The 23950-nt window shown below is 37.7% G+C and overlaps 1 protein-coding gene across 3 annotated transcripts in view; it reads left to right on the top strand.

The window, feature by feature from the left end:
* The window catches only part of LOC124554901 (PHD finger protein 23B-like), a 41224-nt gene that overhangs the window by 3833 nt on the left and 13441 nt on the right, over positions 1–23950 (top strand). For all 3 annotated transcript variants that reach the window (XR_006968486.1, XM_047128591.1, XM_047128590.1), the window contains exons 3-4: positions 4640–4735; positions 20640–20940. Coding sequence is in view for 2 of the 3 variants with exons in the window: in XM_047128591.1 (XP_046984547.1) it covers positions 4640–4735; positions 20640–20940 (397 nt within the window). In the remaining variant the exon portion in view is untranslated. The remainder of the gene's footprint in view (positions 1–4639; positions 4736–20639; positions 20941–23950) is intronic.

Genomic DNA, 23950 nt, shown 5'->3' with positions numbered 1-23950 from the left:
AGGCCGCCAATTGTGAAATTCAGATTCGATTCATACTGCGCATAATAAAAGCTCATGGCCAGAGGTGTAATGTGGCAAAGCACCAAGATGCACTTCTCAGCCGTTGTCGAGAAAATCGACAGTTAAAAGAAACCGTTGCGGTGAAATACTGTCTAAGATTAATAATTTTCTACAGCGTCATAGCGCAGCGGTAAGCGCTCGGGTTTGTAATCCGAAGGTCACCGGATCGAATGTCGCGCCATGCGACTTTTTATATATATATATATATATATATATATATATATATATATATATATATATATATATATATATATATATATATATATATATATATATATAAAAAAGTCGCATGGCGCGAGATTCGATCCGGCGACCTTCGGATTACAAACCCGAGCGCTTACCGCTGCGCTATGACGCTGTAGAAAATTATTAATCGTAGACAGTATTTCACCGCAACGGTTTCTTTTAACTGTCGATTTTCTCGACAACGGCTGAGAAGTGCATATATATATATATATATATATATATTTTTTTTCGATCCGGCGACCTTCGGATTACAAACCCGAGCGCTTACCACTGCATATATATATTTTAATGAATTGCTTATGCATGTTGGTGAAGGCTGATCGCTCTCCAATTGCACCGCCTCCATTTTTCCGTTTTTTTAACAGGGTGTACCAAAGCTCCCGTCCGCACTGATTTTCGACGATGTTGTAAGTTGCGCTAGGGACCGCATCTACCTTCTTTCGAAGTTAGCAGGCAACTACGCTGTTATGCGGTGGCTCGTTTCGGCCCATTCAACATCTGTCCTTCAAGTGTAACGAGCGAGTAACGGAGTTTATATTTCATACCTGCCACAGCAAATTTGTGTTCGTGGGATCTGTATTCTAATTCGAACATTTGCCTTACGCTATACGTATTCGTTTTGGAATATCGCTTCTACGTCTTCCGTTAACTATACGTGGTTAACATTATGAAGACAATTAATAACATTTGTGAAATACAACTTTGCGGAAAACATAATGATGTTCGAAGTCGCCAGTTTTTCCACGACAAACGACTTTCAACAGCTTATTATATGCATAATTGTTGCAACTGATTGCCGGGAATTATATATATACACACACATTTGAATTACAAAAAACAAATACAAAAAAAATAAAAGGTCGCATGGCGCGGGATTCGATCCGGTGACCTTCGGATTACGAACCCGAGCGCTTACCGCTGCGCCACGACGCTGTAGAAAATTATTAATCGTAGAGAGTATTTCACCGCAACGGTTTCTTTCAACTGTCGATTTTCTCGACAACGGCTGAGAAGTGCATCTTGGTGCTTTGCCACATGACACCTCTGGCCATGAGCTTTCATTATGCGCAGTATGAATCGAATCTGAATTTCACAATTGGCGGCCTCCCCTTGTCAATTCATGTGCAGGACTCAGCTTATTTCCTTTCTCATGCTTGGCATTTTGAGATTGCACTTGGTTTCTAATAAATTCCTTGTTGATGGGACATTAAACATGTCTTTTGAGTAAATTGTTAAAATAGCATTAATAATTTTGAATCAGATTAAATAGAAACCAGTTAATTCAGTAATGTGTTCCAGCACAAAACAGTAGTAGTATCATCAAAACTGATTGTTTTATGGAATTTGAAGTGTTTAATAATATAAAGCGAAATAGTGAGTGGGATATTTGCCCTAAATAAAATGGTAGTTGAACCTATGTGGGGCAAAAATAGTTGGAAGTGATCATATTCTGTTTTTAAAGTAATTACAAAACTTTCAACTCAATTCCAGATTACTAACGATGGTGACACTCATTTTAGTTCCTGTTGTAACTGTTGTGTCTGTCGGCAAAGCTAACAGCAATTTAGGCTGAATTTTTCTTCATCCTTTCATCTCTTGAAACATTCAATCCCAACATTAGTTTTTTAGGCTGCTGTTTCTGTTTGCTGTAGCCATGCATGCTTGCAGGCAGTATAGTGTTGGTTTCCTTGTTTTCCCCCAAACCAGTGATTCAGCTGCCACTGAAGTGTTGGCGTTCTAGAAGTATTCTCTTGTAACAAACCAAGGAACTATATAAACAAAATGCTGTATCCTTTGCCAAAATATATGAAGATTTTTTAACAGTTACATTAAAACTCTGGTTTGTGTGTGGTCTGTAACAAATGCTTTCAATACAGCGTAAGATGAGACATGAACAGGCATTTGAAAGTATGGCCATACAAGCTTTGACAGAGGAACAAGAGATATGTCATTGTGATAATAGAAAGCTCTCACAAGGAAACCTCCCCATCGCACCCCCCTCAGATTTAGTTATAAGTTGGCACAGTGGATAGGCATTGAAAAAATGAATCCAGATCAATCAAGAAAACAGGAAGAAGTTGTGTGGAACTATGAAAAAATAAGCGAAATATACAAACTGAGTAGTCAATGCGCAACATAGGCAACATCAAAGACGATATGAGCTCTAGAACGCCGTGGTTAGCGTGAGCGGCTGCGGAACGAGAGGTCCTTGGTTCAAGTCGTCCATCGACTGAAAAGTTTAATTTTTTATTTTCAGACAATTATTATCTGTCCGTCCGTACGATGCGAGGTAACTGCGCTGTAGTATGGGGACGCCACACCTAAACAAACATCGAAACACACGACGTCAGTCGACTACAGTGCACGGAAGAGAGAGTATTCCTGCTAACGAGGCTCCCTGGCTGGCAGTTGACTGTTCACTACTTTGGATGAGAGTGCATTAAATACGTGAGATGTATTCCGAGGGCAATATGAATCCAGCAAATATAGCTCGCGACATCAATAACAATCGCACAGTTTTGCGGTGCGGTCGCAAAACACAAGCGCTAAACTTATTACAGTGAACAGAGACGTCAGTGAACGAACGGACAGATCATAACTTTGCGAAAATAAAGTAAGTAAAATATTCACTTGATGGAAGACTTGAACCAAGGACCTGTAGTTTCACAGCGGCTCACGCTAACCACGGGACCACAGCGCTCCTAAACTCACCCTCTCCTTGATGTTGCCTATCTTGCACATGGACTACTCAGTTTGTATATGTTGCTTCCTTTTTTCATAGTTCCACATAACTACTTCTTGTTTTCTCGATTGATCTGTGTTCAGTTTTTCAAGGCCTATCCACTGTGCCAACTTATAACTAAATCTGAGGGGGTTGTGATGGGGAGCTTCCCTTGTCAGTAAAAAGTAAGACAGCTAGGCATCACACAACTTTAAACCAAATAGATTAGCGTCTGATAAGTACATGTGCCTTATTGTGCTGTTTTGCAACTCTTTCCAAAATGCTTAATGTATAATCCTTTGTAACACATTTCAGATACTTGTAGAACATTTCTCTTGCAGTGAAAAGGAACATAAGGGTTCAGCGTGTCTGTACTCTCATCCATTAATCGTGTTTTTCTTTTGACTGAGCACCATCCACAAGGGATTAGTTGATAAGAAGACAATATTGTTTGACCAGCAAAAGCATTTGACTTAATGTTCTTAATTTTTTCCGCAGAAGTATGGGAAATGTTTTGTAAGGCATGCTAATTGAAACTGGGAATAATTGTGAAAATGGAACACAATCCACAAAAGTTTGAAAATGTTGGAAAGTCACTACTACGTTTGTGCCACGAAAACGATCAGGCTCAATTTAACCTGTTCATGCCACGTTTAAATGCAGCACTGGTACACTAGGTATCAGATTTAAATTGGTGTGGAATGGGCAAAAGTGCAGACACGTTTAAAATTGGATGTTGAATACTGTGCATTGAAATTTCATGTGTGTGCTTACAATTTTTGTAAATTTGGACTGGTTTTCTACTGTGGTAGGTTTCAAAACCTGGTAACTGTAGAGGGACAACAATTTTTGCTTTGACTACTTCTTATTGCTCTGCTGTGGCAAACAGCCCATTTTCAGACTCATCGAAAGATGTCATTGAAAATGTTGGCTGAGTAAGCAAGGACACTGTGCCCTGACTGTGTTCCACCCACCATGTCTTGATGATTCACTTGAAACAGGAGTACATAAATCCAAAATGACACATTCAATGACAGGTTGACAAAAAAAAAGTTCCAGTTTGTGAGGCCTGACTTGACTTGTACATAAGAGTATAAAATACGCAAGTCTCCATCCTGGATAATAACTAAATGAAGAAATTATCGTTTAACCTTTAAATACCATTTAACTGATGTTGAACTCTGAGCATTTGCAGAATCAATTTTTTCTCTCTAATAGTAAAAGACAGAGGTGGTGATGAAGTTCCAGAAGCCAACATGTAGAGTACACTTTAATAGGTCATTCTTTTTCTCTCAGATCCTTAATTTCTCCTCGCATCCAAAATAATTCTGTGCCATTCATATTATTAATATGTAACACATAATAAAGGATTTTTTAAAAGTGTGGACAGTTGCACTGAATATGATAAAAAATGAAATGTGTAAATGTAGGAAGAGTTGCAGTGTCGTCTTATTTCACATCATTTTCTGTGTCCTCCACCCTTACGTCTTCCAACCCTCACAGTAGTTTGATAGTGGCTACTCTTGTAAACCTGTAAATGTTGTTCATTTATTTGTGTGTAGTATGGTAACACTTTAACCAAGACACCATAATATGGACCCTTTGTTGCAGTCGTTGCCTGTAGCACCAAAACGTGCAAGAACTTCAGAGGATTTTTATTTGTTCTGCAAATTTATTTTGGAGTATGAAAACTATGAAGATTTCAGGGTAAGTTTTGCACTGATCCTTGTGAATCTTTTTCTCCCTTGCTATTTTCTGGTGACCTAACTGAAAACTTATCATTGCTAAAGCTTAAAGCCATATTGACTATTAATTGACCATTACTGTTACAGAAATATGAAAAGGGTTTTCATAGACTGCTATAAGTCACAAGATTTGGTGACACTCACATTATTTAATGAAGGAAAATGTTCTGTAGTATGTCTCATCTTCAGTCTAAAATAGCATTACAAAAACATTTAACGAAAGTATACACCAGTATTAAAGTTGATTAGTTGGTAATATCTGTGTGTACTTTGTTAAATCTCTTTGTATTGTCATTGTAGCCCAAAGATGAGCATATTGAATGGAAATGTCCATTGAGCTCATTCGAAGTACTGTTGCTTACAGAGAATATCATGTATTTTTTAGTTTTCAACACTTTTCCTTTTGTGGATGCTACTTGACAGCTTTAAATTTTGTTACTGGTTAGTGAAGTCTATAAAAAGCCTATGGTCGTATAACTGTTTTGAGCCAATGTGTCAATGTAAAGTGCTCAACTGAAACAGAAATTTGTTACAGGCTTTACACATAAATTGAAATAGCGCTTCATTGTTACAGTTCAGTGGAACTGGTTTTTTTTTTTTTTTTTAAATAAAAAGACAAAAAGAAGAGAGATTTTCATTTCTGATGAGACATCTTCACATTAATGCTATTTTATTGTCACTAAAATTTCAACTTTCGTCATCACAAAACAGATAAATAAATTTTAAAAATCCAAATGTACATATTGCAGGTACTTGTTGATTCTAGAAAAGAATAAACTTCCCTCAGAATTAGATTTTCTTTCTTCAGGGTCCTAATTGCACCATTAAAAGCTCAGTTTTTAAATTGGCAACAGTTCATCAGAAAGGATAATTTGCTATCAAAAGATGCCCTCCAGATGTCACCATTTGGGTTGGAGTATGCTACTGGCATTATATACATGTGAATGCCAACAACACAGAATTAGCTCAGAGACAACATTGCAATTGACTTGACGACCATTGATGACAATATGTTGCAGTGTGTCTGATTAAAGTCTGGCTAATGACGGATTGTTGCATAGTAGAGTAACTTCATGTTTATGTTATGTAATATTAATTTATTTAACAAGTTTCTTGTGGTGGCTATTTTCGCAGCAGATGTATACAAATTAAGTTGTTTAAAAGAAAAATGATTTTTTGCCTGCTGCACATAAAGTCCTTTATTTAATTTTTGCACTCGGATGTGTTTTGCTGTACTCGCAAGACATCTTCATTGGGTTTTAGTTTAGCATCTAATTCATTGGTTATAAGCCAAACAGCTTTTTCTCATGTGGCAAACTCATTGGAAGCTTGCAGTGTCCTTTGTGGCCACTCTGTTTACAAAATGTGTGACTGTAACTACCATTTTTTGTGTGTAGTTAACCACTTTTTGACTAAAGAGGCCAACATCAGATAATTCACATAAATGGAAGTGTTTTCTGATGAGAAATTAGAATACATAATGTTTTGTTGTGCTCTTGAAAACTTGTTCTATTCCTTTTGTTTTTGCCACAGTCATTGTTTGCCCATTATACTATTTCATGTTGTGTTGTAAAACTGCTGAAGATTTTATGACAATCCACATTTATAAGTAAATTTTGGTATGGTGTGTAAGGATGCATACATTCTTGTGAAAATGACTATTTTCCTGGTTTACTGATGTCACCTTATTCATAATGTAGATATTTTCAGTGTTTTTTGTTTATGTAATATATTAATAGGTTTTCATAGAAAATCATTAGGCTGTTGTTCACTAATGACTTATGTCTTCCTTCATAATTGCAAATAACATTTTGCTGTAAGTTTCATTGAATTATAGTCACATCCAGTCAGTATAATAAATCCAAGAAATTAGTTACTGAAATATACAAAAGTTTAAATAAGTGTTAGTATGCATGCCTGTGACAGACTTGAAGCTAAAATACTGCATCAAGGGTGAGCACATTATCATGTGAAGTCAAGCATTATTATTCTGGCTGCATCAGTATCAAAATAAAGTTTTAGGAAATGAAAAATTTTCATTTGCATAATAGCAAAACTTGGTTTCAAAATAGTCCATGATACTCATTCCAATCTATGCCCCAGTATGCTGACACTCTGATGAGGTAGACCACTTCTATATATGAAGATAGTAACTGTTCTCGAAAGAACAGGTACCATTGATGACCGTGCAGCTTCTCTAGAATAAATGGATAGAGCGTCTGCCATGTAAGCAGGAAATCCCAGGTTCGAGTTCCGGTCGTGGCACACATTTTCAGCTGTCACCATCGAGGTGTATCAACTCCAACTGTCGGCAGCTGAGGGTTTCAATTATCATTTAGACCACTTCTGATAGCAAATGCCACTCCAAGGTAATACTGTTGATTTTAATGTGAAAGTAAGGCAAGTACTTTCTATATGCACTCAGTGGTTTGCAGACTATGGCTGCACACCTTGATGGCATTGTAATAAACAATGACTGCTACGATGATGATTGTCCTGTTGCCTCTGGTATGCTTTCTTTTCTTCCAAACTTAGAACTAATTTAATGTGGACTCAATACTATGATGCAGCTTGGCTTTTTTCTAGTCAAGAAAAGTAAAAATTTAGCGTTACAGTGCATATAAACCTCAAACCTGTAGGTTTGTAGAGAAGCATTTACCAGTCAAGTCATGGTGTTATAAGAAGTTAGATTGCCTAAACATAATAGTACTTTGGCATTTGGAGCTTCCTGTAACTTGTTGGTAATATGTATGTAAATAACGAGTATGAGGTTGACAGTCTCACTTTCAAATGAAGAAAAGGCAGTAGTAGCTTCCAGTATTGCAATGAATGTACCAACTGAAGATAAAATGAACTACTGCTTTGATTCATCTGCTTGATTGGTTACCACAGTGTAAGATTATGGTAATGTGACAATAGATTAGATAGCAAAGCATCCCCATTTCTGCTGTGTCTAGGCACTTGTTAAGAAAGATGGTCCCTCATAACCTCACTTTCACCTTCTGGGTGTGCCAAAGTGCGTAGCAGACCTCTGTCGCAGCCTCTGCAGTTTTGGTGCCAACATGCAAAAATAAACAACTACTCATGACAGGCGAGACTCAATACAGAAATAAAATGTCAGGGATGCTGCAGTAACCTCACTTGACACCAGCAATAGACTGAGACCAAAAGGCACTTGTGTAAAAGGGGTTGAAGTGTGTAATTGGTTAATCTGTTGCTGACCTCTGGTTGGGCTGAAGCTTTTACTGCATAGAAAGGACAGATCAAGGCTTTATCAAGCAGTTCATCTCAAACAAAAGATGATGGAATGACAGTTACTAAAGATCTCCAAACAGTAAAGTATGCATCACCTGTATCTATTACTAATACAAAATAACTGTCGGTTGGCAGGAAAGAAGATGCAAGGAATGTTTATTTGAAGTACACATTTAAAAAGAGTTTGTAACAATAGGTTATGCTTTATAGTCTTGGCCATTAGAGCACACTTCTTCTGGTAGGTTCTTATTTCCTGTCGAAATTGAGTACTTTCCTTGACTGTAACGTGAACATTTTGAGCACAAACAAAACTATTTCTATTAATAAATTTTCAAATATCTTGAAGTAGATGTGACTGAAATCACTCTGCTTGTTTAATACAAATTTAAAATTTAAAGATAAAAAATGGCACATACTTACACCGATCGCACAGTTTGTGTGTCAACAGTAAGATACATACAGCAAAATGCTGTGGTCCTAAGAAATACAGGAGCAGTAAATAATACAATATTGAATCCATGGATAAAATAAGAGATTGGAAATGCTTACATGTGGTTCATATTGCCTGTACAAAAATGATATAGTGAAGCCAAGCATAAAGTGAAGACATGATACCAGAACTGGAGCTGATCAGCTAATGACATGCATATCTTAAAGTAGGTCTCAGGGTGGAGGTGAAAGTACAATAAAATAAAATAAAACAAAACCGTACACAACTATCATTGTCATAAGGTGTAAAAAAAAAAGTAAGTAGACTGTCAGCAGCGTAATTAGTAATATAAAAACTGAATGATAAATAAAATAAGTTAATATCAACACGTGGTGCTATGGGCGGGAAACTTGGCAACTAATATCCAAACAGCTGTAGTCAGGTCAGTAGTATGCTAGTAGGGAACCTGTGAACAAAAACAAAAGTGTAGTACATCGTGGGCCTGGAACTTATCACCTGGATTAAGTGGAGAGAGAATTTTCAATAAGTAGTGAATATTAAGTATCAGAAAGTGACTTTAGAGGAAAAGGAGTGTGGGCACAGGTATAGTGAAACAACTAGTACTGGAATAAATGCAGATCACAAAAATGTTTTGTGAAAGCACTGTATATATCTTTTTTTTAAAAAAAAATACCGGTTGTATGATACTGCAAGTTTTAGAACAAGTCGCTTATTTGGTGTAGAAGTAAATAGCAGGGCAGCAGGAAATATGCCCTGTAAACAGTGCTGAGGATGGAGAAGCACTAAACGTGATTTAAAGTTTTATTCCAGGTCACCAGTGTATGTTTCTGAAGCATCAAGCTCATATCTTGCACAAAAGTAGCCATTTCTGTCTTTTTGTCTTTAAAAATAGTAATGTCAACTTATATTTTATAGTAAATAGTATCGTGTGAATGATGATACATTCTCAGATTGTCAGTAGACTTACTGCAATTGATTTAAAAATATGAATTAATGTAACAAGTTATATTCAGTGCTATTTCTACTTCACTTTATATAGGATTACAGCTTCGTCATCATCAAATGGATATATTTTAATTAGTAGACCATTTGTATACAAGACATTTTCTGTGCACCTGTGACACTCTTTGTGGCCGTTGATTGTATTTCCAGCCATTCACTGACGGGGAGAAAAGTCCCAACACCAAAAAATAATTAATGTAACATAATGAAATTGTGGGAATACATTTGTCTAGGTAACATGTTTAAGTAATTAACATTGCAAGTTCAGAGGTTAATGTAAGCCTGAGAAAAGCTATTGCAAATGTGAAATGCTGGTACACGAATAACTGATGTAACTGCCAGAAAGTTGAATGTAAGCATGCAGACATGTGTACATTGTGTTGCAAAAGTGTCAGATGAAGCTTGATGTCTGTTGCACTTGGTTGGTCAATACAGGGACAGTTAATTCTGGTTGTTGTTGACACTGAAGTTTCACCTGGGGTGTCTCATACATGCTCAGATGGAGACAGGTCTGGTTCTTGAGCAGGCCAAGCCAACTTGTTGACACACTTTATAGCAAGTAGGGTTGCAACAGCTGTATATGGGAAAGTGTTATCCTGTTGGAAAACACATCCTGGAATGCTGTTAAAGAGCAGCAGCACGACGATTCGAATTGCCAGACTGACAAACAGACTTGCAGTCAGGGTGTGTGGGATAACCAGAAGATTGCTCCTACTGTCATAAGAAATTGTACCCCAGACTATAACTCCAAGTGAAGATCCAGTGTGTCTAGCCTTCAGACAAGGTGGTTGCAGGAGCTCACATGGCCTTCTCCAACCGGAGCTCACATGGCCTTCTCCAACCACATAGGGCTATCACTGGCACTGAGACAGAATCAGCTTTCATCAGAGATCACAACAGACGTCCAGTGATCTCTTGCTTGACACCACTGAAGTCACAAATGTCGGCTGTTTGGTGGCAGGGGAATGCATGCTTACAGGGTGTGTGACTCTGAGCTGTTCTTGATTTATAGCAGTTCATTATGTCACTGTGGTGACTCGAATTGCTGCTGCAAACTCGGTACGATGTGCCAAAGCAATATGCCGTCATCCTTCTCAGTGGCGCCACATGGCTGTCTGGAGCCCGGTCTTCTTGTTGTTGTACCTTCCCGTGACCACCGCTGCCAGCAATTAGTTATAGTGGCTACAGTCCTCCCAAGTCTTTCTCCAATATCCCAGAAAGAACATCCAGCTTTTCATAGCCCTATTACATGACCTCATTCAAACTTGGTGAGCTGTTGATTGTGGGGTCTTTGTTGTCTTACAGGTATTCTTGACAAACATCAATTCACTACATCTAGTCTCGAAGTTAACAGATGATCACAACCATTACAGTATGTATTTAAAGGAAACCTGATTTTATTTCTCATAGGGGCGCCACTACTGCCACTCTTACGCGACTGTAGCAAAATGTGAATAGACGTCATGTTTCAGATGTAGAAACATACCTGCCAACTGTTGTTTATCTAACACTATTCCTTATTGGTGTTGGGATATTTTTCCTCCCTGACACTGTATTTACATCATGTACACTTGCCACACACGACTTACACAAGACTCTTTATAAAACTGCAGTTTTGTAAAAAGTGTGTATGTGTGTTGTAAATACAGCTGGGAAAGATGTGTGTTGTAAATACAGCTGGGAAAGCACTCTGTAACCACTGAAAGAGTGACACAGGTTAGCCGGAAGTAGTTGTGCTTACAAACCATCTAGACCTAATTAATAGAAATAAATCCATGCGATGACAGTGGTATAATCCCCCAAAACACATTGTGAGTTGAATGGTAAATGTGAATATTTACAGTAATTTGTATTTCCAAGTGATATTTATCTAATAAGTTCCCTCCTCCTTTAGGGGAAGATAATGATCGGGAAACTTGGTAAAACAATGGCAGAAACAACATTGCTGTTGTGTTGGTATTTCAGAATTTCATAAACATTTCTCATTTACTGTCCTTTACAAGAAGATGAAGATACGGTAGGAAAATTTGAATTAGGAATATGAAATGAGAGAGGAAAATGACTAATTACTTTCTGTAAAGAAAATTCATTAGCAGTGGGTAACACATTATTTGAACACCACAAAATGAGACGTTACACAGGGATATCAAATTTGAATAGGGAAAGATACCAGTTGGACTACATCCTGATACAAAAAATTTGAAAATTGCCGAAGCTTATCCAGGAGTGGATACAAATTCAGACCTCAACCTAGCAGTGGGAGAAATGCAAGTGAAATTGAAAAAAGTCTGGAGAGGTAAAGCAAAAGAAAGACTAAACATAGAAAGACTCGGAGGTAGGAAAGGCATCAGATTTGGAAAACAGGTTTATGGGAAAGAGGTAGCGTTGATGAAAGTATTAGTGACAAATGGATCAAAATGAGGAAAGACTCTTGGACTCTGCCAAAGAAGTACTAGGGATTAGAGCAGGGCTTCACAACATACGTGCTCACGGAGGAAGCTGTTAGCAGCAAGGCGCAAGCACGGAGCAGCGCGAGCACGTGACCCCCACTACCGGACCAGAGCGGAGAGTGGGGAAAGTCACGTGGTGCACACAACAGCTGCCACCAGACAATGTAAATCCGCGGCTACCTGCAGGGATATCACTCACGAATAAAGGAGAATGTACACGTGCCACATAATTTTATTAGCTTAGTGTATGCCTCTACATTTGTATTAATTTGTGAACTGTTACACAATAAAAGGTGTCACTGAAGTGTGGGATTCTCTGTTATCTTGTACTTTTTGCCCTTTAAATTGCGTCTATGTTCGGAGTAATTGTTCTTGTGCATCGTAGGCGCAGCGTGCAGTTAAAATTTCGATCAGACAATGCATTTCTCAGGCGTGTCTTGTTAAATTTCACTGCAGAGAACAGTTATTCACAAACATACATGGAACCGAACATTGATATTATTGTAGCCGCCAGTTTGTGCAAATGAGGAAATCTATCCTGAGGGAAGTGTCTGTAAAATTCCAAAATTTTTTTCTTGTTCTGAAATTTGTCTCTGTATTCTGTCACACTGCAGGTCAATAATTTTTAGTTGCAGCTCAGGACGAATCTCTTCAATATTCACTGAATATGGAGAGGAGAACAGATCAGAATCACTGTCTAGTGCTGTCAGATCTTGAAAGCGTTGATCAAATTCTTCCTTAAGGGCAACTAAACTATGTGAATAACGTTCACAGTCTTTGTGAACATCTTGCATGGATGATAATTTAGGAAAATGAGCTAGATTTCCTGTTTCCAGCTGACTCACCCAAAGTGTCAATTTCATTTTAAAAGCTCGTATTCGATCTATGAAATGAGTAATTAGCAGATCTTGAGCTTGTAGTGAAATGTTCAAAGCATTCATATGGCTAGTTAAATCTGCTAAGAAAGCGAGATCACATTTCCATGAAGGCTCTTTCAATTCGGGAACACACATGTTATTTATTTCCATGAACATATTTATCTCATCTAATAGGCAAAAATTCGATTTAATAATTCGCCACGACTAAGCCAGCGGACCTCGCTGTAATAAGGCAGGCTACCATACTGGCTTTCTACATCCTCAAGAAAGCTTTTAAATTGTCTGTGTTGTAGCCCATGCTTCCTTATATAATTGGTTGTACGAACAACACCACTCATCACATTTTTTAGAGTGATACTCATTGCACATAAGTTTTCCTGGGTGGATCACATAGTGAACGCCCCTTATTTCATTCGGCACGGTCTGTTTTTGCATTTTCTCCTTCAACAGCGCAACGAAACCTAATTTTTTCCCTGTCATCGCTGGTGCACCGTCTGTAGACACTGAAACTAAAGAATTCCACGATAATCCTATATTTTCAATACTTTCTTCAACACTACTTAAAATATCACCTCCGGTTGTAGTGTTCTTCATGGCTACTACATCGAGGAGCTCCTTCCTCACCTGAAGATCTCTATTAACACCTCTAATAAATATGGAAAGCTGCGCTGTTCCAGTGATATCAACACTTTCGTCCAGAGCTAGAGAATATGCCATAAAATCTTTATATATATTTGCAAGCTGGCTCTGGACGTCGTCTGCCATGTCCTGTATGAGACGCATAATGGTCATGTCAGATAATGGCGCAATCCGAAACTGTTCAACTTGAGATGGACACAAATGTTCCGCTGCAACTACCAAACATCTTTTATTAAATCGCCATCAGTGAAGGGGTGCAGGGATTTTGCTAAAAACAAAGCAATTTTGTAGCTCGCTCTGAGAGCTGCCTCAGTTGATTTTTCTTCGTCATCCAGATCTTCTTCGGATAGCTTCCTTTTAAGTTTAATAACTTCCTGTGCATTATCTGGTCCATCACATTTTCCACTTCCGTAGTCTTTCGCGTGGTACGACATATAATGTCGCTGCAAATTAAATTTCCTAAAAGAATTCAGCGTTTTGTGACATACTAAACACTTTGCAACACCATCTTTTTCTGTAAACAGATACAATTCCTCCCAATGGGGGTTGAACTGCGAAAGCATAGTTGGGGTTACACAACGGCGACTTGACATGATTCTTAACCAGCGCAGTGACTGTTAGAGCTGATCGTAGTACTTTTAACGTTACACAGTCGGCGCGAATTCGATAGGCACGCTGCGGTCCCATTCATACGTGCGCGCGCATTTCCCCTCCCTCCCTACTCCGCGACCTTGCACCTGCTCGTGAGCACGTGCCTGAGCAGACGCGAGTACTCGCGCTCGAAACCGGCCAGTTGTTAAGCCCTGGATTAGAGTATCCCAAGGTTCCAGGAAAGAATGGCTAACAGAAAACATGTTGAAAAAGATGGAAGTACGGAGAAAGTGGAAAAATGTAGAAACTGAAGAAAGCAAAAAGAGGTACAGGAAAATGAATAATGAATTAAAAAGAGAAACAGAAGCAAGGGTAAATGGATGAAACAGAAATGCATTGAAATAGAGAAAATGGAGAAAGGGAGAAAGAATGAAATGCTGTATAGACTGGCTAGTGAGATAGTTTTTGAACGTAAAAGAAAGAGGGATAACATGGAAATAGAAAGAGCGGGTAGTACTCTAGCAGAACATCAGGAGGTATTAAACAGATGGCAAGAATATATTGAATGTATAAGGGGGATGAAAGACAAAACAAAACTAATATTGAAGAGGAGCAATATGTGCTGGAAGATGGAAAGGGATTCACCATCTTGGAAGCAGAAGTAGAACATGCGCTGAAGGAGATGAAGAATAGGAAGGCATGTGGAATTATTTGCCAGCAGAATTGTTGAAGAGTCTGGGAAACAAGGCAAAAAGAGAAATAGTCTACCTCTGTAACAAGATATATGACAAAGGGGAATGGCTCGAGGACTTCGTTACAACAGTTATGATACCAATAGAGAAAATGAGAAACGCAAAAAAATGTGGAGTATAGGACCATCAGTCTAATTTCTCATGCAGCTAAAGTGGTGCTGAGAGTGTTGAATAGAAGACTATATAGCAAACTGGATAGGCAGGGGAGCAGTTTGGATTTAGAAGAGGAAAAGGAGCAAGAGATACTATTGTCCTGTTAACAATATAGGGGAAGGATATATGGAAAAAGGTAGAGAATTCTTTGCTGTTTTTATAGATGTAGAAAAGGCTTTTGACAGAGTTCAGTGGGACAAGCTGATTGATATTTTGAAGAGGAAAGGAGTAGATTGGAAAGAGAGATGACTGATACAGAATCTATATTTGCACCATAAAGTAAGGATAAGGATTGGAAATGAAATGTCAGAAAACAGCAGCATTGGACGAGGTGTTAGACAAGGTTATTTCCTTTCCCCACTGTTGTTTAACGCAAACCTTGAAGAGATTATTGCGAAACGCTTAGATGGGTAAATAGGAGTATGTATCGGTGTAAAGAGGATAGAATGGACGAGATTTGCTGATGACATGGTATTAGTGGCAGAAAGTGAGCGGACAGTGAATAACATGCTGAGATACGAATGAAGCTTGTGTGGAATATGAGATGCAAATAAACACAGCAAAAACAGAGTATGATCATCAGTACAAGATGCACACAGTCCAGTATTAAAATAGGACAAGTTACTATTAGCCAAGTAAGTGCATTGGAAGCACAACTACTGAAGACTTGATGTCACCAGGAGGTGAAAACTCGAGTTGCCGTAGCATAGGAGGCATTCAACAGAAAGAGGAGACTTATGCAGCAAATTAGATAAATGTCTAAGGAAATGGCAAATGTTTTGTCTGGAGTGTGGCACTATATGGGGCAGCAACATGGACGCTGAGATGAGAGGATGAAAAAAGGTTAGAACCGTTTGAGATGTGGATGTGGAGGAGAATGGAGAGGATAAGCTGGATGGAAAGAGGGAGTAATGAAAGAATATTGGAAAGGATTGGTGAGAGATGTCAGCTGAAGGTTCTAAGAGAGAGAAAAAAGAACTGGTTGGGACATTCATTGAGAAGGGAATCCTTGCTAGCAGATGCTTTGGAAGGACTGGTTTGTGGAAGAAGACAGAGAGGAAGGAGGAGTTAAAAGATGATAGACAACATAAAGGGAAGAGGAAATCGTGCGAACCTGAAGAGGTTGGCAGAAGACCGGACAGCCTGGAGAACTACCATGTGAAAACCTGCCTTTTGCCAAAACACTAATGATGGTGGTGATGTCCCTTACAATTGTATTAAATGAAAATAGCTTCATCAATTTATGTTCTTTTTTATATGTACCTGTATTCATTCATCATGGAACGTTTTCAGTGTGTCACAAAAACAAAGACAAATAGTAAAATAAAGCATAAGAAGTTGTGAAATACACTATTATAAGCTTACATAAGTGAGTGCAGTGAAAAAAACTTAACTGCATGTGTTAAAGACAATGAGTCCATTCTCCCCACCGGCATAAACGTAAAAACTTCCTTCCGAAGAAACTTTGACATTCAGTTCTGTTCCATTGAAGTCCTCTGTGAATTTGTGCCATTTGAAATGCATTGTGGAATGTTTCGACTTTCTGTTCCATCGAATGTGAGTCAACCATTAAATGTATACTGCACTTGTAATCTGATATTTCCCATCAAATTTTACATGCCGTGCTGTTTGTTTGAGATCACCAATTCCATAAACACTGGCTGTGAACCTACCACCACGATGTATTAGGCTAATATTACATAAAATGTTATCACTTTAACCACACCAGGCCCATACAGTATTTAAAAAGTATTAAGAAATACAACTTGACAAATATCAAACATTACTTAAGAAATAAAAATTTTAAATTTCATTCTCTTTATGATAGTAGGATAATTAAAATGGGAATAATTTACTTTTCTGATAGCTACTTCAAACTAGTCTTTAAAGCTGTAATGGACTAGTACAAGTTATAAAAATGAATTTCAGTACTGAAGTTTGGAGTTGTTGATTATTTGCACACAATATCATTTTCAGTAGAGTTTCCTACTTATGAAGCATAGTTACATTGAAAATATTATTATTTTTGAAGTATGGACTTTTGTTTTATTGTGGTGGAGTGAGACAATAAAACAAAACTTTTGACTACATTAAAATGTATGTATATCTTACAGTGCAGAAATTAAAACGTATATATTACTAATCAAGTAATAATATATCTAAAAACAAAGATGATGTGACTTACCAAACTAAAGTGCTGGCAGGTCGATAGACACACAAACATACACACAAAATTCAAGCTTTCGCAACAAACGGTTGCTTCATCAGGAAAGAGGAAAGGAGAGGGAAAGCCGAAAGGATGTGGGTTTTAAGGGAGAGGGTAAGGAGTCATTCCAATCCTGGGAGCGGAAAGACTTACCTTAGGGGGAAAAAAAGGACAGGTATACACTCGTGTGAGCGCGCGCGCGCACACACACACACACACACACACACACACACACACACACACACACACACACACACCCATCCATCCGCATATATATCCATCCCTCTGTGTGTATGCGGATGGATAAGTGTGTGTGTGTGTGTGTGTGTGTGTGTGTGTGTGTGTGTGTGTGTGTGTGTGTGTGTGTGTGTGTGAAGTCACATCATCTTTATTTTTAGATATATTTTTCCCACATGGAATGTTTCCCTCTATTATATTCTAATCAAGTAATAATGTATTTATAAAAACACAAGCACAGAAAATCAATCACAATATACCTTTTAAAAAACTTGGCTTCTGAAACTGTTGTTCAAGAAATTGCAAGCAGATACCTAGATTTGCATCCACAATTACAAACAAATTATAGTGTCCCCATGTGTAGTTTATACAATGTAAGCAATGTTGAGCCCTGCTGAAAGTAATTTATCAAATAAAAAAACTATTAATATTTATAATTACCTAGGATACAAGGGGAACACCAAAATAAACATAATTTTATACAGTGCTACTCATTCTACAAGTATTTACTTAAAGATTTGCTTATGTAATAAAAAATAGTGTTCCAGAAGAAAAGATCTCGGAATATATTTAAAAATTCTATTGCTTCCTTGGTAACCTTGTAGATTATCAGAGAGAGAATGAAACCTATTTAAGACTGCATATCGAATGTCTTTCTGAATCACTGACGGCTTTAATAAATTTTTTCATCTGGTGCTGTAGCTATGAACAACACTTTTCTTCTGAGAGGGCTACCTTTGTGCTGTAGGTGCTTCTTTCCTAAGTGATGAGTTACTTCCATAAAATTATAAGACACTGAGTGAGTGGAAGTAAATTATATGGTGGTGTATTTGTTTCTCAAACTAGGAGCTGCACGAAGCTCCAAAGCTGCTAAAAGTTGTTTGAGAAGCTCAGTAAGCTGTTTTTCTTTCATTCAAGTTTCAATGTATAATGCTAAATTCTGGAGCATTTTACCCTGTTCACTGACTCCAGTTAATGTGCTACATTTTCAGCTTTATTCTGTTTGTTTTTTAAATAAGTGAATGTACAATGTGTTCTTAAGTACAGGACATTATATTGCTAGAGAAACTTGGAAGCCTCGTTGTGCTATCTGTCAGACGGGGGAAAGCAAATTATTATTTGTGGGGACTTCAATGTCGACTCACTGAAAGAGTGTAATAGGAAGAATGACCTGGAAGTCTTGCTTGGTTCTTTCAATTTGACATCTGTCATTAATTTCCCTACTCTGGTGGTAAAGGACAGCAGCACATTGATAGATAACACTTTTATAGACCAAGATAGGTTTAAAGACATTAAATTCTTGTCCTGTTGAGAATGGGCTTTCTGATCATGATGCTCAGCTAGTTACAGTATATGACATAGCTCCATTCAGTAATTCAAAACTACCCTCCAAAGCTGTGCATTCAATTAATGACTCAACAATTAAAAATTTCAGAGAAAATCTTCGGCAGTTAGACTGGGATGAGGTGTACAAGGAACCCAATGCTAATTTAAAATATAACTTATTTCATGATACACTTGTAAGAGAATTTGAAAACTGTTTCCCCAAGAAAGTAGTTAAATGTAATTATAAAAAACTTTCCAAAAAACCTTGGTTTACTAAAGGAATAAAAATATCTTGTAACCACAAAAGGGAACTGTATCTAACAACAAGAAAGAGTAATGACCCAGAAACAGCCAAATATTATAAAAACTACTGTGCTACATTAAGAAAGGTTATTAAGAAGTCCAGAAGCATGTGCATCATGTCTGAGATTAATAATACCTCTGATAACAAAATCAAAACAATTTGGAATATTATTACAAGGGAGACAGGGCAACCAAGAGTACAGGATGACGGCATTACCATCAAAGTGAATGGAAACTTGACAAACAACAAGCCGGAAGTTAAAAACATTTTGAATAATCATTTTTAAAATGTTGTCGAGAAAATAGGATCTAAATGTTCATTAGAAGAAGTGAGGCAGTTAATGGAAGAGGCCTTACCGTCACCATTTGATACAATTGAAATTCCACCCACCTCTCCTTCTGAAATTAGGAAGATAATAAACTCTCTCAAGAATAAAAGCTCACATGGAATTTATGGCATTTCCAGCAGGATAATAAAAGCTTGTTCCCAAGAGATAAGTGGGATTCTTAGCCACATACGTAATAGCTCTCTGAAGCGGGGTATTTTCCCAGATAGACTGAAGTATGCCATTGTTAAACCACTGCATAAAAAAGGGGATATGTCTGATGTCAACAATTGCCGCCCAATCTCTCTTCTGACTGCCTTATCCAAAATTCTTGAAAAAGTAATGTATTGTAGAGTAGCTTCACACCTTTGTAAAAATAAAGTTTTAACAAAATGTAGGTTTGGTTTCCAGAAAGGTTTTTCAATGGAAAATGCTATATATACTTTCATTAATGAAATATTAAATGCTCTGAGTAACCGGAAGTCACCCATTGGGATTTTTGTGATCTCTCAAAGGCTTTTGATTGTGTAAATTGTGGAATACTTCTAGATAAGCTCAAGTACTGTGGTATGAATGGGACTGTGCTCAAATGGTTTAAATCATACCCAACTGGAAGAGTGCAGAAAGTTGAAATAAGCAGTTCACATAATATGCAAAAAAACTGGTGATTTCTCAAACTGGGGAACAATCAAGAATGGGGTGCCGCAAGGTTCAGTCGTGGGTCCTCTGCTGTTCTTAATTTATATTAATGACTTGCCATTCTATATTCAGGAAGATGCAAAGCTGGTACATTTTGCCGGTGATACAAGTATAACTATCACACCCGACAGACAAGAATTAACTGGTGAAATTGTAAACGATGTTTTTCAGAAAATCATTAAGTGGTTCTCTGCAAATGGGCTCTCATTAAACTTTGACAAAACACAGTATATACAGTTCCACACAGTAAATGGAATGACCCTATTAATAAATATAGACATAATCGAATTAATGATCTTATCTGCAGTGTTCAGCCTTATTAAAAGAAATTGACAAGATCCCTCAGCACAGAATAAAAATTGGAGGTATCCAAATCAATGGGGATTATCTTGACTCATGGATATTATATCACTGTTTCATGTAGTTCTTTACTTAAAAAACTATTTTATGTAATTGTATCACCATATTTTTTTAATTTTTATTTCAGTATAGATGAATGAATCAGCTGATTGGTGTTATAGCTGTTGTATGTAGCTGTAGAAAAAACTTTATTGTTACTATTGATGAGTATTGGAAATGTGTTTTAAAATCATTGCAGGAAGAATCAGACCAACAGATAATAAAAAACTACACTTCATCACCACTTGGATCTGGAATTGATCAACGTAGTGGAAGGCAGAAAGTCTCTGCAACTCGGGCCAGTAGTTCTAGACATGGTGTTTCAGCGTATAGTTCAGATAAGATTAATGACTATTCAGTTACTGACTCGAGATCAAATACATCTCGGTCACCAAGTGATGAATCTGGAGCCAGCTCTGAGGATAGCCATGGACGTGAAAGGTTTCCTTCAAGATCAAGTAAATCCTCTTTGTCCACCAGTGACTCAGGTGATGAGGAGGGTAAGCTATTTCTTCTCATTTTCACCTCTTGGTCCCACTATGCCATGTTTTGATTTTTTAATTTCTAAGATGATTTTTAGGTTTCCAACCATAGGTATCAGTGCTAAATAATTAGTTGTTCACACTCTTTCTACAGTAGTGTACTTTTTAGACCTGATGTATGGGCATTAAGTTACAGTTACTAGATTTAATGCCTTATAGAATGCTTTGCTGCTATAGCCTGTTGACAGTTGTCATGCCTTCTTATGTACTGTAACAGCAGAATGACTGTAGCCCCCCCCCCCTTCCCCACCACAAAAAAAAGGATAAACATTGACTGGCTAAATCTGTTCTGAAATTGTCAGTTGTTTGGCATGAGGTGTTTAATTTTTGGAGAAGTGAAAAATTCTGTCACTGATAATTCTGGAAATAACTTGTTAGTTTCAGGACGTCAGGGTTGTTTTAGAAAATCTCTCTCTCTCTCTCTCTCTCTCTCTCTCTCTCTCTCTCTCTCTCTCTCTCTCTGTGTGTGTGTGTGTGTGTGTGTGTGTGTGTGTGTGTGTGTGTGTGTGTGTGTGTGTGTGAGAGGGAGACCCACCAATGGGGGGGGGGGGAGGAGAGGGGGGGGTGTTTGTGGATCAGTTGCTGTAAATGCAGACTCTTAGCTACATGAGGCCTCGTAGGATGGGAAGCAGCTATCTCAGTGAAAAGTGCTAAGGTTCTGGATTGGAGTTGTAATTAAATCCTGTTGTGTCACACATTAACTGCTGCTGAAAAAGTAATGCAGATAGCGTAATTTCTGTGAGAAAAAGTTGTAAAAAATTCACACCCAAAACCAGAAGATGACATTCTCTGTCAGATACTGTGTTATTTCCCAAAAACAGCCATTTTTGCATTGCAGTGTGCCCAGTGAGCTGTTACAATGCTCCCTTGTGTATTTGGCCTTACATTAATTGAAATACCCCAGTAAATTCATTGCCATTTGTGACCAGCATTTTTCATTCTTTGCAGGAGGCTAGAGTTCGTGCTTTCAGCTTACCTGTGAATGTATATATATTGATCAAAAGCTTTGAATTAGTTGCACTCCTGCACATTTTTAAATTAGAACAGAAGCAAGTACCATTAATGTTATGTTAAAGGTCATAAACCAACACGCGTCACACAGTCATTGTCTAAAGTCATCGTCTTTCTATATGTGGTTGTGGCTAGCAACATTTTGAAAATACTGGACACTTACATCTGTGAAGTATTAATTTTTGTTACTAGTTTCAGCCCATGCAGTATGCCTGTAATGTTTACTTACATCTGTGAAGTATTAATTTTTGTAACTAGTTTCAGCCCATGCAGTATGCCTGTAATGTTTAGACTGTTGTTCTGAGTCTACATCTGACTGCCTGGCCGCATGGTTTCAGAAGTGTTGTCTCTGAACTGCATCAAAAATAAACTACTTTCACAAAGATTGCCAGCTTTCCTAAAAACTTGTGAACCAAAACCAAAAGAGTTCATTGTGGCGTAGTTTCATGAAAGTAATTCTGACTCTTTGATGAATTGTGTGGTTGATAAATAGTAAACTGGCCTGGAAGTGTCCCTAAGAAAGTTTTGGTGCAAAATAGGAATAATCGAATTTGAAATGTGTTATCTAGGGGAATATATAAGTAAAACATATTGTGAGGTGTACCAGACACCAGAAGGGCACAGAAAAATGAGAAAAAATTGAATACCTTTATGTTCAGGCCATTAATTGGGTTCAATTTTTCCTTTCAATTTATATTCCTGTTACTGGGTTTCGGTGCACTTTGTTGTAAAAATAAAGACTTTCACACAGTTTTGTTCTCTCTTCTGTTTCCTGTTCATTGTGTTAGGAATTTTTTACAGCTTTGTAATGTGAGTTTATATCTGGAAGTTGGAGGGACAATTTAAAGTGGCTGGAGCTGTACAAAAGTAATAAGAGAGTGTTGACACATTGTAGGAAATGAAAATCACTATAAATACATTCCCTTTTACATTTTTCTAAGCTACATAAAACATTATGAAGTGAAAAAGAGCGGCCATGAAAACCTATAATAGGGGCTGTTGGTAAGCAGTAGATCATGCACCACGCTTAAATTCCAGGCCTGTAAATGCAGACACCACTGGGATCCCCCTTAAATGTTATATGATAATTTGGAAAGCTGAATGGGCAGCATGTCAGTCATATTGATAATGCTCACTACTGGAAATGCTGCATGCAGGAATGGCCCAAAACAAGCTGTGGGTCATATACAGCGTATTCCATTTATCTGATGACTACATGTGCGTTGCAGTAAATGCTGCGCAGTGAGTGCTCCATTGGCAGGCAATCAGATGCCGTGTCACCCATCTACTGTTACAGTACAACGTGACTACATTTAAAATATAAGCAAATTAATTTTGTACTCACCCATGTCACGCAAGGAGATGCTATAACTGCCATTATTTTCCATGCATTTCTGACATCTACTCAAGAAATTATTAATCACATGATGTAATTCTCTCTGAGATATTAAATTAATTGACTCTCAGATATTATCCTTGAGATATTATATCGTGGGAGGATTTGTTGTGTAGACTTTGTCCTACAGCGCACACTACAAATAAAAATTGCATGGAGTTAAATCAGGACTTCTGGTGGGCCAGATATTGTTACTAATCACTCTTTCTGCAAACACGTCATGAATTGTGTGCAAAGAAACATTAGTTGTATGAGCCCTTGTTTAATCTTGTTGAAAAAATGTGAAGCTTCGTTCTTTCACTCAGTTCATTAAAAAAAAGCCAGAAATTTTTTTGCACGTATCTTTCACCTACAACTCTGTCATTAAAAAAAAAAAAGGGCCTATTATTGTGTCACCACTAACTGCGCACCACACCCCCTAGTTCCTGGACATGAAGGGGTTCCTCATGAAGCACAACAGGTCTGTCTTCTCTCTAATATCTACAGTTTTGGGAATTAACATACCCATTTAAATGGAACCAAGCCTCATCTGAAAACAGAATGAGATAAAGATCCATTTGA

This window comes from Schistocerca americana, chromosome X, assembly GCF_021461395.2.
Source record: "Schistocerca americana isolate TAMUIC-IGC-003095 chromosome X, iqSchAmer2.1, whole genome shotgun sequence".
NCBI classification, from domain to species: Eukaryota; Metazoa; Arthropoda; class Insecta; order Orthoptera; family Acrididae; genus Schistocerca; species Schistocerca americana.
Note: the sequence above shows the minus strand (reverse complement) of the source record. Positions and strands in the feature narration are given on the sequence as shown.